Source organism: Trachymyrmex cornetzi, unplaced genomic scaffold, assembly GCF_001594075.2.
Source record: "Trachymyrmex cornetzi isolate Tcor2-1 unplaced genomic scaffold, Tcor1.1 scaffold108, whole genome shotgun sequence".
Taxonomy (NCBI): Eukaryota; Metazoa; Arthropoda; class Insecta; order Hymenoptera; family Formicidae; genus Trachymyrmex; species Trachymyrmex cornetzi.
The window spans coordinates 373,733-394,781 of record NW_017295631.1 but is presented as its reverse complement, the minus strand read 5'-3'; the positions used below and the strand labels follow the sequence as shown (position 1 = coordinate 394,781).

Here is a 21,049-nt window from a genome sequence, read left to right as displayed (position 1 = left end):
ATCATTTATAAAAAGTCTCTTGTATATTTCAAAAAATCTATCGTTACTGATAATATTTCATTATTGTCAAGTTGTCCCAAGCTTATTACCAAACATGATAAAATTTGTAATGAATTTTGCGATAAAAAATAACGAAAAATTCTCTCCGTGTACAATATATATATATATATATATATATAGGTATTATTATTATTATCTTTTTGTTATTAAGAGTATAATAATTATTTTTAATTACATTGTATTACAGCATTTACAAAATAAGAACATAATTTAATAATGATAAGTAGATTAATATTAACTACAGTGTAATAAATTATAAAGAATATAAACAAATTTTCATTTTCCTGCCAGTTATTATCAGCAGAAATAGAAATAAAAAAACGAATTCTTTGAATCAAAATGTATAACTTTACGTCACAATGCAAAATACAATTAATAGTAATGTTAACGTATCGCGTTTGTCAACGATGGTAATGGGTGAGACAGTAGTTGATTTGCGAAATCGATATGATTTCAATATTTATCGGTAGTGTAAAGGCCACTTTTATGCACGTCAAGGCTGGTCGTGTATCTATGACCGACTTAATATCTCACCACATCTCCACTAACATGACAAAATATCCGCGGTCCATCAAGTACATAGCTTTATAGCGATAAAGCCAACGTTAAATATTTATTTTAATATCAATAATAAACAAAAGTTTTCGAAGAATTGTGTAGTTATTATAAAATAATTATAAAGAAAGGTCAGAAATTATGTTGAATTTGCCTGAAATATAAAAGTACAAAAGATCAAATGATAATTTAATAATGACAGCGTGGGCTCGAAAATGTTATCCGCGCAAAAACCTGTATTATTAGCTTACTATATTCAACGTAAACTTGTTATGAAATTCCAGTATTAAATAATTATAACTTCCTTGTGTGGTGCAGCAATAAATTATTTCCTATTAGGTATTCATAAATAAAATTATAAATTAATCTACACAAACATTACATTTTAAAAATATTATGAAACATTATCCAAGTCAAAGATTAAAAAATAATAGATTTAAAAATAAAGAAAAATATTCTACAAGAAAAAGAAATAAATATTTGCGCATTACGTTATCGATCTTTTTCGAAAGAAAAAAAGAAAGAAAAAATTAGTATTACACTTACTTCTTGAAAAAATAGATTCTTTAGAAGATAGATTATTCTTCAATGAAAAATATTAGAAGTATAAAATATTATTATTTCTTTACATAAATTAGAATAATATAAATTATAATTTTTTACATAAATTAAAAAAAATACAAACTTTATTATATTATTTATAACTAAGTATATTTATTTTTACACATTTTAAAATTAAGAATATAGAATGCATTTATATGTATTATGGAAAAAATAATGTTATTAATAATATCGCAATAATGCAATTTTGTAATAATTGATAAAAGAGCAAAAATGTTCAATAAATAACATGTGATATTAATTATGAAAAATATAAAGAAAAATAAAAAAACCTATAAAAGATCCAATAAAATAAATAAGAAGTACAATAAAAAACGGAACAAATATATACATATATAAAGAAATATGAATAAAGAAAAATATATCGCGTAATATTAGTATTCAAGAACTTTTTAGGCAGTCAATTGGAACAAATGATGTTGCAGATGTATTCTTACTCCACAAACAGTAAGGCGACAGAATGCATAATTCCCAAAAGATTAAACGTGACTTGAATTCAGTAGTACTTCTCCTTGCATCTATTACAACTCATATTTTTTTACTCTAACGTGACTGTTATGGCAATGAGATAAGATGAATTCTCTACGAATTTTCTTCGTATACTTACAAGAATTTATATGTATTTATATAAGATCCTGTAATTCTAAAAACCCTTTATTCCATATTGTTTTTTGTCAGAAATTTTATTAAAAGCATTAAAATCAATAATTATAATATATTATCTTAATATATAAAAGAATATTAATCTCTAATGATAAATAAAATTGCAAGTCTTTGACGTGATATCTGCTAAAATTTATTTTTAATGAATACATCATTAACATAGACATAAAATTGTACATTGTAAGTAATTTTTATCGTATGTAGAATACATATGTATTTTTCAATAATGCAGAGTAAATGAGTCGTATACCTAAATCTTTACCGGAATAAAGTTTGCCATGTCAATATCAATATGCATTAATGAAGTCAATTTTGCGAGCAGACCCTTCAACCTTTAAAAAGCTCACGAACAGCACTGCCAGCAGAGAAAGCAGTTTCGCATGCACGCGCTTAATCTGCACAAGGAATCGACCCCTTCCGTCCTATCTTCTTCATCAACTCAAGGTCACACATACGAACCTCGAAAGGTTCTTCGTCTCAGAAAGAACTTCTTCGAGCTCGGGTTTTCGAGATTCATCTATCCGATATTTCAAGTCCTTCAATCGATCGCTCTTACTGCCCCTTCCATTTCACCCCTTTCCGCTAATATTCTATACCTATAATATCATTCACGTCATTTTGGTGGTACACAATAGTTAATCCGGTTGGTAGAAAACCGCGTGGAAATTAGTTTAAACCGCTGTCGCATTTACCTCTTTTTCTTTTTATAGGAAAGCATTTATCAAGCTTCTCCCCTGGTGAGATGAGACTTAGTCGATATTAGTCTTTAAGAAGGATATTCCATCTCGTCATCAAACGATAATCAGAAAACCGAAAAAAGAACGTGGCTAGCGAATCAATTAAATTCGGAGAAATCGTTTTTCGCGATTATGAATTAGTTATCATTTCACAGGATTACAAACTCTTTTATATATATTAACAAGAAAAAGGATCAGCTATCTTGTAATCTATTCCTATATACATATATAAAAAAACAATGCATATGTTTTTCTTTTTTTTAAGTTATATTTAAGCTAAATAATTTAAGAGTATTTCATATGTACATATGATAAAAGAATTTAATAAAAAATTATATTTGATTCTGTAGCTTATAATTTAGAGATGTATGTATAATTATTAATTAAAAAATATATCTCACTTAATTCAGTTCTTATATTATTCCATTATTGAAATTAATAAATACTTAAATTAAAAGATATTTTTTAATTTTATTTTGTTAATGTGATTATTAAATATTAAATAATTTATTAATTAAATTTTTACTTAATTAAAACATATGACGTCAGGTTTTAACTATGGTATTTCGGGGCTGTGAAAAAGAGAAGAAAAAATATTAACGAACCGGATATGAAACGAAACTCCAGCATCGAACAGGCCATCAATCATTTCTCCGGTTTCCAATTTTTCTCCCAATCGCGCTGCGGCGACCTGCCGAAATTTTTCATGCTATCTGCATGTTGTGATAACGTATTGCAAATATGTAATGTAAATTCTTCAAATCGGACGTGTCGAAAGTTTTCCGTTTAATATTTCGATACGTCTTTCATGAATAACGGTACCTACAAAAAAAACGTATAAATTCGAGAATTCCATAAATATAGTCATTTTTGTATTCAATATATTCAAAAATGTAAAGTAAAAAAATTACATTAAAAAAACTAGCATTTATACATACATATTTTATATATCATAAATAAAACGATATGCAATAATTTTTATAAAAATATCTGCAAATATATATTTCTTATCAAGATAAAGTTACATTAAACCTTCATATAAAACTACTTTACATTTTCACAAAATCTACAAAATTCAATTCCTTATAATCCGTTAAGAAATTATTGATTTGAAATTAGAAAGAGAGAAAATCTTATCCCGCTTATTTAAGTTTAAATTCTTAAATTTTTCTTCCCCTCAAGTCAGTAATTTAAATCGCAAACTAAAATAGAATCATATTTCGTTACACATTATTAATAGGTAAAAGTAAACGTATTGTATACATAAACTAAGAAAATCTTACTTTCATTTATATAAATATCTATAATATTTAAATAATAGATATAATCATAGGACTGTAATTTGTTCAATACATTTATTCACATTTTTGTATTTATGGTTCAGCGACAGTCGGTAATGGATATCGTTCGAAGATACGTAGAAATCAACGCGCTTTCTTTCAGACTTTAGACCAATGAATACCGCTACCAGTATGAGTTACTAACGGTAAGTCAGAAAATACCACAATATAAATTTTCAATTGATAACGATTGAAAAAGAAAAAATTTTGAAAACTCATAACTGATCTTATAAAACATTATGAATATAATAATTTAGTATAGAATTTACACACGCATAACAAAATTAAAGTAAAATAAGACGAAGTTATAAACAAATTTTTTATTTTAAAATTATGTTATCACATAAGAATGTAAAGTAACAGCTCAATGCTAACATATATGCTAATTAAGTTAATTAGCATTTCTAGCAAAAACAATAATAGATTGCGCAGCTTAATTATTCCAATTTCCTGTGTATTGTAGTCAAATCACTTAACTGAAGATATCATTATTCGTGTATTATTCTTCGCGCGATTGAATAAGTGTATTCTAATGTAGGGGAGACCGGGGCCGATTGTTACAGTTTTTGATTAGCGATTTTTTTTAGAAAAAAGTGGATGCCTGATTTTGAAATATTATGTACGTTATATTTAATATACCTACACATTCTTTAGATATTAAAAGAAATATTACTCGTGAATTCATTATATTGTAAGTTATTTAATTTTAAATGAAGCTGCGAAAATGTGACAATTAACCCGTGTTTCCCAGCGAAAAATGATAATGGAATCGACATTGAATCGACGTCGATTCAACGTCGAAATCATCAAATCGACGTCGAATCAATGCCGAATCGACATCGATTTCGTTGTCATTTCTCACTGGGTTAGGATTGATTGTCACACGTTCTAGGATTGGCAGTAGCATATTTGTTATGGACATATAAAAAATACAATTTTTATTTTAATATCAGTATTTTGAGAAATAATAGTAATTATATGATATTAATTCGAATAAAATAGTTATTTTAATCATAGAATACTTAATTTGGTTTTGTATAGTTTTTATATGAAAAATTAAAAAATATATATATCTATATGAAATATATTTGTAAGTATATTCTCTAAAAATGTGTTCTCTAAAGTTATTAAAATTAATTGTGCTAACCTCGGCTCATTTTGGTCAATCTACCCCACATAGCCATTTTTAATAAATGAAATTGTATTCACAAACTTTGGGGAAATCAGGATAATAATTAATTAAATATCAAAAAGCTCCAACAAAACAGGGCGAATGAGAGTCAGCGTGGTAATTAATACGCAATCTTAAATCCTCAATCCAAAAATAGAATTTTTATTCCAAAAAAATAGGTACGTTTCAGTTCACTTTGGAACCATCGTCAGCAAAACAAATTGATTCCAAAGTGAATTGAAACGTACCTATTTTTTGGAATAAAGATCCTATTTTTGGATTTAAGATTGCGTATTAATTTTGTTGGAGTTTTTTGATGTTGAATTTGGGAGAGTCCGTAAGGTTACATTATTATTGTTTAGAATTTACGCTGACTGCAAAATGCGTTAAGATCATCATTTTTCATCGTTCTTTAATTTTATACGATTTATGTTTGGTATTATCGCTGTTAACTTGATGAAACATTGGATCAGACACCACAAAAATATCATCAAAAATAAGATAAGAATTAAGTTCACTAAACATTGTAATGAATTATCACTTGCAAAAATGTATACACACGTGCGCGCAAGAGAGAGAGAGAGAAAGCAAATAATTGTAAAGAATTTCCTTAATAATAATTTAGCGCCACAACATTTATATTATATAGCTAATAGGAAGACGAATTTATTTCTTTCTTTTTCGACTCTTCGACTTTTCGACTTTTCGACTTTTCGACTCAGTATAGTCCACTCTATATCTACACAAAAATGATTGGCAAAAAAGTTCAGGACACCCTGTATATAGAATATATCTGTGATCAAAGAGCATGTAATATGTATGTACATTTTTTTTCATACAATTCAAGTCAACAAAAATTAAAATCCTAAATATAAGCTTATACAAATAGTAATAAACTTATATATATAAAAAATTACATTTTAATAACTCAATCATATATGTGCGCCATCATAAAATCATTTAAATCAATAAAAATAAGCATCAAAATGATCAAATTATATGAGATGTATACTATGTACATTTTACATAATCAAGATCTGTTCTACATTAGTACTATTACGCGGATCAAGGTTGTAATATGCAAAAACATAATATAAGAAAATGTAAACTTTGTGCAAAGTGGCAAGGATTACTACATTGTTAATTGTAAAAAATACGCTCTGAGTTTAACATAAAATTTTCATTCTTTCGCGTAATTTCTTCTCTGCTTTTAGTTCTTCATGCAAATTCTTCTTTTACAAATATTCAAAATTTAAAAGTTCCATAATTTAAAAAAACAACAATATTTCTAATAATTTTTCAACAAATCTAATAACTCTAATGATTTTGAAACAATCTTATTGATACTAACAATTCTAATCATCTCCATAATTTCAATAAATTTTTATTTCTTTCTCTAATTATTGGTAATATTTATAATTCCACTTTATTTAAATTTTGAAATATTAATTTGTAATGAAATATTTTATATATTATTTTCACTTGTTCTATTTACATATAGAGTGTGTTAAGAAAATCGATAAATTATATATTATTTAATAAGTATTTATGTACGAAAATGTGTAAAAAACAATTGCAAGAAAGAGAGAAAGTTGAAGGAAAGGAAATTTTTTACAGTTATTTGCTCTCTCTTTCTCTCTCTTTCTCTCTCTCTCTCGCGCGCGCGCACGAGTGTATACATTTTTCCAAGTGATAATTCATTACAACATCGCAATCCAGTGGCAGTGCAAGTAAAAGTGGGGACTCACTCCCACTGTTCACATGCAGCCGCGACTGTCTCTTTCCCACGAATTCACCTGTGAGACTACTTCGCGAGCGTGTCACTTCAGTTTGTCAAACTCGCGAGTAACGGACGACAGAGTGCTGTGAGACGACAATTCTCTTTCGTCAAATTCAGTAGAGCATTTGCAATCATGGACAATTCCGTAGAGAACTTCACCGTCCATGCGGATGTTAGCTGCAACCCAAATTATGTGCCTTCCGCTATCGAACTCGTAGAAAGTGAGTCTTGACAATATCCGGATAACAGTGCGATAAATTCCGCCGGTGCGGTAAATAAAACCTGAATAAAATTGGGATATTTTTTTGCAAATTATCTTATACCTCGAAGAGGTATTAAATTAAAGGTATTAATTTTATCTACATATATTATTTAAATTTTATATAATATTTATGTTTCTTGTATGAATATTATATAATAGTTGTTTATCTTAATAGAATATTTTTATAATCAAAAGAGCACACACATAAAAGATCTTTGATGCTTCCTAATATTTTCTTCTAAATCTAGAAATATTTCCGAAATGATAACTCGTATATAAGAAAAATAGAAAAAATTAACACGGTTAGATAGAATAATCAATATTCTTAAACTAAAGAAAAACTTTCCATCATAAAATCAATAATTTCAATGTAATAATAATTTCTTACTAATAATATTTAGCAGACTTATAATTAAGTTTGTATGTCACCTATAGTAATTATGTAATAAAACGATTAATAGCTTATTAAATTAAAAAATTATAATTTCAAAGGTATTATAAGAATAAAGCAAATCGATTAAATAATATAAATAGTTCCGCGATCATTATTAAAGTTTATATACACGCTGTGATGACTCAAATAATTTTGTTATCGATTCCTTTATTTAAAAAATATAATTTGTAATTTATTTGCGTTGTACTAAATAGTATTGAAGATTCAAACTCGCTCAAGATACCATTGTGGATATAATGATAGTAGAAAGTGAGTTACGTATATCTAAAGCAGGTATTCCGAATTGGTGCAACAGAAATCGCGTAATAGAAATACATTTAAGTCGGTATCATGTGCCTCTCCTGTTTTGAAATTTCGAGTAAAATAATTCTCATATAATAAGAATGCAATATTTTAGTGCATATATTTTGTGTTTACATATGTAGAAATATATTAATTCGTAGTCGTTCTTTTTTACGAAAGTAAATTTATCGCGATGCATATAATGTAGGTATGTTTGCGTTGAGCGATGTAAACGCATCGGTGAAAGTTGGACTCAAGTTCGCTTGGTACATGAGACCTTATTCGTGCGAATTGAACATCCTCGAAAATCTTCGGACGTAACTTATACGAAGAGCACTGAGAGAAAAATGTTTTGTATTTATAACTATAATTATATATTACTATAATTATGATTATTACTGCTATAATAATAATAACAGTAACTATGTGTATAGTTCTAGCAACAAATATATATAGTTGACAACTTACAATGACACTATATATATATATATATATATATATATATAATTATAGTTATTATAACCATAAAATAGTTGAAATTACTATAAAAATGATTCAAATAACTATAATTTTATAGTTATATTTTGAGACAACCATAAAAGATATGGTAATGTAATTATAGGTACAAATACCAAACATTTTTCTCTCAGTGAGTACTTGTTATTCTTAAGTGCATACATGAGCTATCTTATCGGAAATATTTCTAGATTTAGAAGAAAATATTAGAAAATATCAAAGATCTTTTGTTCCTTTTGATTATAAAAATATTCTATCAAGATAAACAACTGTAATATTCATATAAGAAACATAAATATTATATAAAATTTAAACAATATATGTAGATAAAATTAATACATTCTTCAAGGTATAAGATAATTTGAATAATTACTTTTATGAATTACGTGAATGTTTAACATTACGCGAATTATACAATTATATAATTTGCAAGCAATTATATAATTTATGTTATTATAATTATAAACGTTATTGAACAAATAGTTTAAAAATATTATTTTTGATAAGCACCGTGATTTGCAAATCTAATATTATGCAATATCTTTATTTTAGACCGTATATATGTGAGAAACACAATCAATACTAGAAATTTAAAAACACCTATTACGGTCGAAGCTAAATCTTCGTTGCTTAAATAATTCAATCTTGAATTAGTAATATATACTAAATATGTACTTGTGCATATATACCATATTGTAGTCTTTTTCAAACTACGCGCCGAATTATTTTTCCGGACTAAATAAACGCAATTAAAACTACTCTAGTAATATATCGCGAATTAAATTGACAAACAATTTAATAATTTGATGCTACCATCAAGCATCATATATTATAAAGATGTTAATATGTTAAAACTGTTAATAAATTTATTGCGAAAAATATTACCTCGACCGGGATTTGAACCCGGATCTCTTGTATTCCGTATGAGCCTCCTAAGCCATTAGATCACCGAGGCCTTAGTAATATTCTTCGCACAATAATCGGTACACTAAGAAAACAACATCTTTCTTTCGAACGACGTAATCTAAACAATATCGTTATTAATATTATGCGACTATCTTTTTATACATACGTGCGTTTCTTTGTTTGTTTAGAGTATATAACCAATATAACTTTTTATTTATCTCTATATGAGATAAATATAAATATATTTTCATTTAAATACAAATCTTTCATTTTGGCATAAAATATTGTATATGATATGATCCCAGTAAGCAAGAGACATTTCGAAAAATTTCAACAACATTGTAGCAACGTTATAACATTGCTACAATGTTATTGAAATGTTCCGAAATATTTCTTGCTTACTGGGATGTCAAATTATCTTTAGACATCTTTCAACATTCCTTAAATAATTTCCTTTAGATAATTGTTTTCCTGATATAAATCTTAGGACTTCTTTGAGTTTTGTTTTTTTAGTGTAAATCTTAAGAATTTTTTAGATAACTGGTTTTATCTTATACAATTTTTTTTTAGATAGATACGAGATAACACTATAAAAATTAATGTGTTATTGAAATTGATAATATAAATTAAAATTAGAAACGTATCGACTTGAAAATGTTATGTAATAAACATATATGTAATGAAGAATGGCTCAATATAAATAACAACAATAAAAATAAGAACAGCTACAAGCCAAGAAACATCATAAAGTAAGTAAAAGCTTAAAATAAAACACATGTAGTAGCTAGCAAAATAAATATATTTCAAAATTAAAATTTAGTTTAGTTACTAACAATAATGCCTAACAAAAATACCTTCGTTAACGATCGTTTCAACCGTATTTCGGTCATTTTCAAAGTATAAACTAAAACCGGAAGACAAATAAAATCGCACGTGTATTAATCATATAAATGGTAATGAGTTAAACAAATATAATAAAAACCACTATAGTCAAAACATGCTCAATCCAATAATCCTCCATCTTCACCGTTGTTCCTTAATGATCATAAAAATTGCCCTTAATGGTCATAGTTCTTAAATAACATTGTAATTGATCTACGCAATCCGGTTAGAGACGCAAAAATCTTCAAGCAAGTCCAAGTCCTTATACAGTAATGTCGGTAATCTTCATAATTCGGTTTAAACACGTAAGCAGTAAGCCGTCAAAACCTCCTAATGCGTAAAGATAAATTCTTCAAAATGGATGCTTAGTCACATAATATCATGTTTTGGTCAGAAATAAAAAATTATAAATAAGTCGATTGAATGTATCAAGAAGATACCGTAAGTAATAAGCACATTGACATCAAGCACACTTTGCGGAAAGATGTGAACCGTACAGACGACAACAAGACAATGATCAATAGTATAGCGTAGATCAATTACAATGTTATTTAAGGACTATGACCATTAAGGGCAATTTTTATGATCATTAAGGAACAACGGTGAAGATGGAGGATTATTGGATTGAGCATGTTTTGACTATAGTGGTTTTTATTATATTTGTTTAACTCATTACCATTTATATGATTAATACACGTGCGATTTTATTTGTCTTCCGGTTTTAGTTTATACTTTGAAAATGACCGAAATACGGTTGAAACGATCGTTAGGTATTTTTGTTAGGCATTATTGTTAGTATTAATTTTGAAATATATTTATTTTGCTAGCTACTACATGTGTTTATTTTAAGCTTTTACTTACTTTATTATGTTTCTTGGCTTGTAGCTGTTTTTATTTTTATTGTTGTTATGTAATAAACTGTTCTCAATCTGCAGTAAGTTATTTGTACAGCGTCTTGACTCACATTGGCTTTCTAATTCACAATATTAATAAAACCTTAATTATATTAGAATTTAAACTTTATCTTTATTAGCTTCATCATCAGTATTTACTGATAAAATAAATTAAAAATAACGATAATGACTTTTAATACGTTGGAAGCGTATATTATCAAATAATTTATAAAGAAATTATATACTGACGTTAGAATATTTTATATCTAGATCTCGATATTCAGAATGTTTATTTTTATTCTCAACAAAATCAAAATTAAAAAAAATAATTTTATCATAATTGAAAAAACATATATTAATTTCTTTATAAATTTTATAAATATTATGTATCCATATACATCATTAATTTATAAATAAAAAATAAATTTAGGAGCGATAACCATTTCAAACTATTGTTTATTTTAAAAATAAAAATAGAAAAACGAAACTAAATTAAATAAAAAAATAAAAAAAGGAACAATTGTTCTTACAAAATTGTATTAAAAACTTTTGTTAATGATTAATTTTTTAAATTGTTGTTTCTTTTTGCAGGTTTAAATGCATTGGGTACTGTACTATTAAGCGTCGGTTCAATCATTTTGGTCCTCACAATATACTTCTTTGCCAGTGCTTGTCGCAATATCCTCTCTCAAAAAGATTCGGAATCTTATAAAACAAATGCCATTATAATCCTATCGGTATATCCTATCATAAGCGTTTGCAGCCTCATGGCGATTGCGATACCAAGGTAAAAAGTAAAGGCCTATTGCGATTATTTAACGATATCGAAATAATGAGAGAAACTTGCCAGTTAAGTGTAAAATAAGAACATAAGCATTGTACCGTTTCTATTTTCACTTCATGCATTAAATTCGCCTTAGATCTGTAATTTAAAATAGGACTCTATATATACAATAAGAATAACAAGCTTATATATTAAAATTTAATGATAAAATATTTTATTAGTAATTTATACATATATATAAAAATGATTACCAAACAAAATATTTTATCATAAAATTTAATGTATAAGCTTGTTATTCTCCGTAATAAAATAAAAATTCTTAAAAAAATATTTTCTTAACACATGATTAAAAATAAAAAAGTAAAATTTAAGGAATTTTATTATCTAAATAAATATATATTTCAGTAAATATTTGAATAAATAACTTTAAAATATTACTTGATAATATTTAACTAAATAACTCTTTTTCTTTCTACAAAAATTATTCTATACAAATGACATTTTAAGAAATATGAAAAAAAGGAAGAATAAAATGAACACAATACATTTTAGAATGTACTTACATTATCAATTTGACGCATAACTATTTCATATCATCTGATAACTGTATGAATAATGATTGCATTGTTAACGATACTACCTTTTGAAATAAAGTGTTTATAATCCTCTATGTTTCATACATTTCAAACATTGATTTAGTGACTCGTTTAAAAAGTTATCACTTGCATAGTTGCATAAGAGTTTTATTCAAATCTTCTTTCGTCTGCGCTTTCATCAATTTATATTGTGTACATCATTAAATAATAATATCCTATGTTGTGTTTACAACTAATTATAAGATTGAAAAAACCGATAAAAGTAGATTTTATTAATGTTTCTAAATTTTATTATTTACAAAAATTTCAATTTATTGATAATGATAATTTCCCCGGAATCATCACTCTACGCTCGTTTAGCAAAACTTGTTGGAGAAATGACGTTTGTTTGACTTTCGACAGAGGCCAGTTACTATCGGAGGCTGTAACTCAAATTTTCTTAATGATTTCGCTGTATCGGCTCTATCTTCTTCTACTGGATGTCGGTCGCCGGAAGATCAGCGAGACGCCAGCGTTGATGTTACGAGTCGGGCCCTGTTGCTGCTGGCCCTGTCTGCCCTTTCCAAACCTTCAAATGACCGACGCTAATTTGTCTTGGATAGGAATTCTGGCCCTACAGCTTCCTATCGTCCAGGTAAAAAAAAGATCTCCCTCCCCCTCTTGTTCACACTTTGATTATCACTTTCCTCACGCTAAATAACTTTTATACCTAATTCTATGCAAGTTGATTAAAATTTATAATTAAAACTTATAAGAAGCAATTGTTGTCTATCATATAGAATTAATTTAAATTTTCACAATGTAGAGAACAATTCAAACATAGCCATACTTATGCTATTTACTTTTTTGGCTACATAATTATATCTAAACTGATTAAAACTAATTACACTAATTTAATTTTGTCTTTGCTTTAATTTTGTCTTCTGCTCTCACTTGAAGCAAATACAACTTCTGATATAGTGGAGTAGACTGATTTTCTTAGTTTAATTATCTCTCTTTTAATCTACTTTTAGAATATTTATAATCTTTTTAAATAAGATTTTTAATAGAATTTTTAATAGAAAAATTGAGACTTTCCTTTTATACAGAAAAATCTCCATCATATAATGTGTACTTCAAAAACTAACAATAAATCAAATAAATATTTCTCTATATGAATTTAAAAAAAAAATTAATATTTTTCAGAAAAAAATATTTTAAAATTGAATAAACCATTTTGCAAAATTTCAAAAATAACAAATACTCAAAATATTAAAATATTTTTAAAAAGAAAAATAAAAATCGGGCTCTTAAGATAAAACTTAAACAATAGAAGTAAACACGGGCAATTAAGAGCCTAAACTCGCAGTAATTGGAGCGATATATAAACATATATTTCTCAGTGCTACATATATATCAAAAATACCGAACGTTTCGGCTTAATTCAAGCCATCTTCAGCAGTGTAGTATAATAAAATATCTTGATTAATACTTCAAGACATCTTAGTAGTCTAGTATGATACTTCTTTAGTACATTTCAGGTAGTAGCCAATAAAGTAATACAGTGCAGCAAGTGAGTCTTCCAAATTACCAAATTGGAAGTATGCAACCATCGTTTAGCTGTTCGACTAAGTGCGAGCTACTGTACTCCATAACTGCATATTTAAACAAATAAATGTGCAGTTACAGTAGCTCGCACTTAGTCGAATAGCTAAATGAGGATTGCATACTTCCAATTTGGTAATTTGGAAGACTCACTTGCTGCACTCGTATCTTGATATATATATAGAGAAATATATGTTTATATAATTGCTCCAATTACTGCGAGTTTAGGCTCTTAATTGCCCGTGTTTTCTTCTATTGTTTAAAAGATGAACGGGATTGATTAAAAAATATAAAATATCTTTGAAAGTTTAATATAAAAAGAATTACATTTTCAGGGTCTTGTGTATTTCATATTGCTCTACATGGAAGCCGAGGATCCAATGCTTACCACGCAATACGTCACGTTTCTTCAGCCAGTCGTGGTTATCAGCATACTTCTAGGGATATATAGTTTAACTATCACCACAAAGACTTTGCATACAGCAGTTCCAGGTAATGAGTGAGATTATTTATTAAACGTTCTTTTGCCAAACATTTAGTAGAAAATTTATTCACAGTATACTAGTCTTCTTCAATATCTACGGCTTTCTACAACATATGATTAATTAGTATTTTATTTTTTTCTTAAAAAAATTGCTAATAATGTTAAAAATATAAGAATGTTCGCATATTAGTGGAACAAAATTTTTTATTTATCACAATACAATCATTTTATTTGTTGCAATATATTTATTGTAATGGAAAAATGTTTAAACTCTCTCTCTCTCTGAGAAAAAACAATTCTTTTATATATATTTCATTCCTAGTTTATATTTTATAATAATTTAAATTTTATTTTAACTTTACATTATATGTATCAGATGTGATACTTTTAATTCAATTTCACTTTTACGCGGTGATGAGTTCAATTAGTATTAATTCTTTTTAACCGAGAAACTTTCTACACATCTTAATCACAATTTGCACATTTCTGTCAAGAGAAATTTATCACTTTGTAAGTCCAATATTTATAAGTCAAACAATAATTTTACTAAAATGATCATATGAATATTGTATGAAGTAATTTTTCGAGAAGCCCATGCATATGTTGCTGCTGTTCATATGATATTAATAGGAATGAAAGTTTCTGATCGATATTATTTGTTTTTGTTTCAGAGGTCAAATTACATTATAAAACACTGGTGTTACAATTAGTACTGTTGTTCTCGAAGCTGCAGACAGGTATTATCAAAACCTTGCCCGCCGCAGGCGTATTTCCGTGCAATCCTCCTCTCACTCCGGCAATTTACGCCAACGGTAATATAAATATATATGCTATAATTTACTTGCGTCCGTTTATTTTTTATATATTTTCACTTTATCTAAAGTCAACGATTAAGACTAATTAAAGAAGATATTAAAAATTATAAATACAATTATAAATATTGCAAGCTTCCAAAACTGAGAGATTTTGCTATTACATTATTATTAAAAATATCTATATGATAAAATAGATATTGTAAATGTTATCTAATTTATCTATTTGTATTTAATTACATATTTATTTATTTATTTAATTAACTTATACAGTATCGTAATAAATAACTGTTCTAGATTGCTTATAAAATCTTATAAGGTGCAAATCAAATAATTTTTTTAAACATATATTTATTTACACTAAGCGTATTCAGGCCTATGACGGTCAAAGCTAGATCTTTTTTACCTAAATAATTCCTAGTGAATTATCTATACATATATGTACATGCATATATATCATATTTTTGTAGTTATTCAAACTGCGCGCCGAAATTTTTTCGGACTTTATCTAATGCAATTAAACTACTGCAATAATATCACAAGTTAAATTAAATTGACAATGTGCTGAAAACCTTAAATAAATTTATTGCGAAAAATATTACCTCGGCCGGGACTTGAACCCGGATCTCTTGTATTCCGTATGAGCGTCCTAAGCCATTAGACCACCGAGGCCTTAGTAATATTCTTCACAATAATCAGTATATGTAAGAACAATAACGCTTTTTTGCAGGCAACGTGTATAATCAATAATATTTATTTATAATAATAAATGGTTTATTAAGATCGTAATATGAATACACAAGTAAGAATATTAAATCTTATAACAGTCAAAGCTGAATCTTTAATGCTTTATTAAATAATTCAACGTGAATTATATATATACACTATAAGTAATATTCTTTGCAATAAATTTATTAACAATTTTTCAGCATATTAACGTCTTTCTAATATGATACCGGACTGAGCATCAAATTATATTAAAATTGTTAATTTAATTTAATTTGTGATATTATTACAGTAGTTTAATTATGTTTATAAGTCCGGAAAACTAATTTGATGCGCAGTTCAAATGACTACAAATATGGTATATATGCATGTATGTATATATAGTATATACATGCATATATAAATAGTATAAATAATTCACATTGAATTATTTAAAACATTAAAGATCTAGCTTCAATCGTTATAGGTTTTAATATTCTTATTTGTTATATATTTATTTACTTATAATTTTAATATTTCATTAAAATGATAAAATTTAATGATCATATTAACTGTATGTGTATGATAAAACGGACAATTAATAAGTTTTTAATATCTTTATTTGGAGTATAGAAATAAGTTGCTGGAATTGTATAATTATGTTACTTATATATTGTCGACTGTTTAGTATTTAATTTACATTATACCATGTTCTGAGAGACCGATAAAAGAACGATTTTATGGTCCAGTAGTTTCTTTAAACAGCATGAGCATTCAACTCTAAATTTAGAATACGTCTGTACTTTTCACTGCTCCTACGACTAACTATAACAAAAAAACTCGTTTCACTGAAAAAAGAGACGTCACGCAGCATCCGTGAGTACCATAACAATTTACTGGTTACGTGTTATGAATAAATTTCCCAAACTAACATGAGACAGCATATGGTTGTCAAAAAAGACCACTTTTATATATTAGTGTTGCAGAATATTTTACATTTTATTATATATTAATATTTTATACTTAATATTAATACAATTATTATGATTCCGCTTAATTTATTATTAATTCCGCTAAAATAACTTTCAAGTCTCGACAGAACATATTTTTAAACTATTTTATAAATGCATTATCCTTTTTAATATATATTTTGGAACAATATAAATAGATACTTAAAATATAGTTAAAGTTAATATACATTTTTTTAAATGTTTCACAATGGTAATAAATTCTTTCATTAAATAGGTTAATTTAAATGTAATGCAAGTGATAATAATTCGCTTCATATAATTCCTCTTCTCGATTTTAGTGACGTGCAACGCGCTGATGCTAATCGAGATGATGGTGCTCTGCTACGCCGCGTGGTACGTATATTACGTCGATCTAGAGAAGATTCAAGAAACAGACGCAATAGATAAAACGTCAAAGACTTCAGGTCAGGTAGAAATGACCGCGATGAATAGCAACGACAGCAACAGACAGCTTCCAGCGACTGTGTGAAATTTAACAAATCATCAAAGATATTAATTTTTAAGAACTTTCCTCAAAAAATTTTTCAAAGGCCCATTTAACGTACATAAAGAGAAAGATAATATAATACTCGTCAAGTAAAAATAACTCGATATTCGAAGCTTTTATTATAGACAGCTCGCTAAGATTAGCACTCGGAGATAGAACTGATTTGTACAGAGATGGAACTGATCTGCACATTTTAGCGATTCGAGACTGACTTTCTCTAATCAATTAGAAGAGATATTATCCACTTTCTATTTTTCACTTTTTATCCTTTTAATTCTCCTCGCATGTTGATAATGATTTTTATGATGTATTCTTAGGAATAAGTAGAGACATTGTACGAGTGTAAAAATCCTGAAAAGATCTATAGATCTAGATTCTCGTTTTAACTGTACTATGTAAATAGCAATTCGTTTAAGATTGTATGATAACATAATAAATATGTGAACAAATTTATATATATAATATACATATGTATTTCATACGTAATTAAAGATCTCCTTTCTTAAGAATCTTAAGATACTTAAGATAAAGTAAAATTAGTTGTAAAAAATGTACTCTTTGATTCCTGAGTGATTTAAGAAAACGACAAGGAGTTGTAGATCCTGATTAAACAAGAAAATAAGATTGCAGGGATTATTTTATCACAAATTATGTGTGTTAAAAGATCCCCTTTTTAAATTCGATAATTATACGTAATACTGATGAATAAAAAATGTTCTCTGTGTCCTTATTTATATTTATCCAAAGTACCATCTCTTTCTTTGTATCTATATTTGAAGAGATACGTTAATATTCCGATAACGTGTTTCCACGAAATGTATCAAGCATCTTCGTCTTAGCGATTCATCTTTTTCAAGGAGATGAATATTCTACAGATAAGGGCTTTCATAAAGTCTGTTCTTCTGACTTGTTACTTTATCTTGAATCTTCCGCTTTACTTACATTACACTTTGCTCGTTCTCGTAAAATGTTGTAAAGTTTTACAATTAAAACTATAGATCTTTTTGACATTATCGAAAACTCAAATTAAAGTTTCATTTTAGTTTTGAAAGTCTTATTTAGATTTAATATTGTCTAACACATATTATCAGTATAATTTGGTAAAAAAATAACTTCATAATAACTTGATTAGTTGTGGATGTGTGTGTGTATGTGTATGCATTTGTGTACAAGAAATAAGTACGAAAGAAAGCATTAACAATAAATAAACAATTTATTAAGACTGTATCAAGTGAATATACTACAAGTAAGAGTTAAAACCTATAACAATCAAAGATGGATCTTAGATATTTAAAAAATTTTCATGTGAATTTATATATTACATATATGTGTGGAACTGTGTAGTCATGTGAACTGCGCGCCGAATTGATTTTTTGGACTTCGGCCCGATTGCACCAACGTTACTTTAATTTTAAACGAGGTTTAAAACTCTCTCTTTCTGTCTCTCCATCGGCTTTAAAAAAAGAAAGAGAGAATGTTAAGCTCCGCTTAAAGTCAAACTAATATTGGTGCAATCGGACCTTAAAAACGCAACTGACTATAGTAATATTACAAATTAAATTGACAAGCAATTTAATAATTTGATCAAGCATTCTGTTATAGCTTAATTTGATCAGGTTTCTATTATAGAGATTATAGCATTCTATCATAGAATTCGATGTTAATGTACTGAAAATCGGTAATAAATTTATTGCGAAAAATATTACCTCGGCCGGAAGTCGAACCCGGATATCTAACATTCCGGTGCGAGGGTCGTAAAAAACATTTAAAAAATAAAGGCACGATTAATGTTAATACGAATGATCTTCATATTAATATAGAAATTATTTCCACATTTTCATAAATAAATGAAGAATGTAATTTATTATTATAAATTAATATTTTATTAGCATATAAATGTTAATTTTAGATATATTAAAAGGATTAACGCATGCACGTCGACAGTGGATATCAGCGCGTGACAGAATGAAATTATCAAACTGAAAGAGTTATGGAGAGAGACAAACTGCTACGCAGTTTTCATCCCTTTCACCGCCATTCTTCCACGTCCACCCTCTACGAGAGGACAAACGATTATATCGCGTTCGAACAAGAAAAAAGAAATCTTGCGGGGGTCTGTGTACCCCCTCATTTTTCGAGTGATTTCAGGGTCCGCTCGCCGCCTACCTGCGACCAGGCCCACCGAAACTACAAAACACACTTCTCTGTCTCTCCCTTTTACCCCCCTTCTTACTAAGACGCAACTCGCCGCTTGGGACTCGATCCTCGACCCTCTTCACGGGACGTGATCGTGATCGAGCTTTACAACCGTAATAGATTTAACAGTTTCCTTCGAAGGATTGGCTTAAGGGGGGGAAGGGAAGAGAGAAATTTGCTGAAATTGAATAAGTTGCTTCCTTTTCTTGTTTCCACTTGGATAGATAGGTACTTCTCGCTTTAATTGTATCGAATTGAGAAAGCGATCCACTTTTCGGACAATTCCATATTTTAACGAATTACTCAAGTAGTTACATTATTGTTAGTAATATTATTATTATACAGTCTTTATTATACACTCGCTAGTAAATTAAAAGGGATAACAATTGTTACGTTTTATGTTTTATTAATTTTCTAAGAAGATATCGTTTTATATATAGACAAATATTTATTTCATTTAATTATATTTTTAAAAGATATATCTATTTCTTTTGCTTTATTATCAATTTTCATTGTAAAACATATGCAGCAAAAACAAAAATAAATTTTTGGAATTAATATTTCTACATTTTCTACGTTTTCGATCAAGCGATGTCAAACAAGCGGAAAAATACATTTTCGTATATCGATAACCTACCCTTTATCATACTTAAAGGATTTCGAATATTATGGTCAGTAGGTTTAAAAATCACCGTATCGTAATTGCTGAATTACTGATTGGTAATCTGCTACGGTAGAACTAATTAAGGCACTACCCGGGTCTCAAATGGGACGTCCAAATTGTTTTCTACGCCGTTCGTCTCGCCCCCCATCACCCCCCTTCCAACTAGATAGCCTTGGGAAGAGACGAGATAAAAAGAGAAATTGGACGATTTCGCGAACTAATGAGCTGGCCCTAGCGGACTTTAACATAATCATCCTTATGATTTATAATAGAAGATCGTTTCTTCCCACAGACATTTTTTTCGCAATGTGTCGCGTCATTTCTATCTCTTTTGAATTTATTAAAATATTCGTTGGAGTTTATAGGTACCATATCAATATTTGGTATACGTGTGTGTGAGAAAGTGTCCCAAGTTTCCATTGTCAAAAGAAAAGAAAGTTTCTTATTCAAAATTTTTTTTAATTTTTTGTTCATTTTTTTCATTTCTTTCATTTTTTCATATTTCTTGAAATAATTTTCGAGGATTCTACGCATAAAATTATTTAGAATATTTCTTTAGATATATATATATGTATATATATATA

The 21,049-nt window shown here is 27.7% G+C and overlaps 1 protein-coding gene across 1 annotated transcript; it reads left to right on the top strand.

Annotated features, from left to right (window-relative positions):
- Nucleotides 1-6,936: 6,936 nt before the first annotated feature.
- Nucleotides 6,937-17,960, top strand: LOC108760535 (uncharacterized). The gene is made up of 6 exons (XM_018506555.1): nucleotides 6,937-7,148; nucleotides 11,714-11,909; nucleotides 12,905-13,136; nucleotides 14,422-14,578; nucleotides 15,242-15,382; nucleotides 17,397-17,960. The coding sequence occupies exons 1-6, from the start codon at nucleotides 7,061-7,063 to the stop codon at nucleotides 17,585-17,587; spliced, it is 1,005 nt and encodes a 334-aa protein (XP_018362057.1). The 5' UTR covers nucleotides 6,937-7,060; the 3' UTR covers nucleotides 17,588-17,960.
- The last annotated feature ends 3,089 nt before the right edge of the window (nucleotides 17,961-21,049 follow it).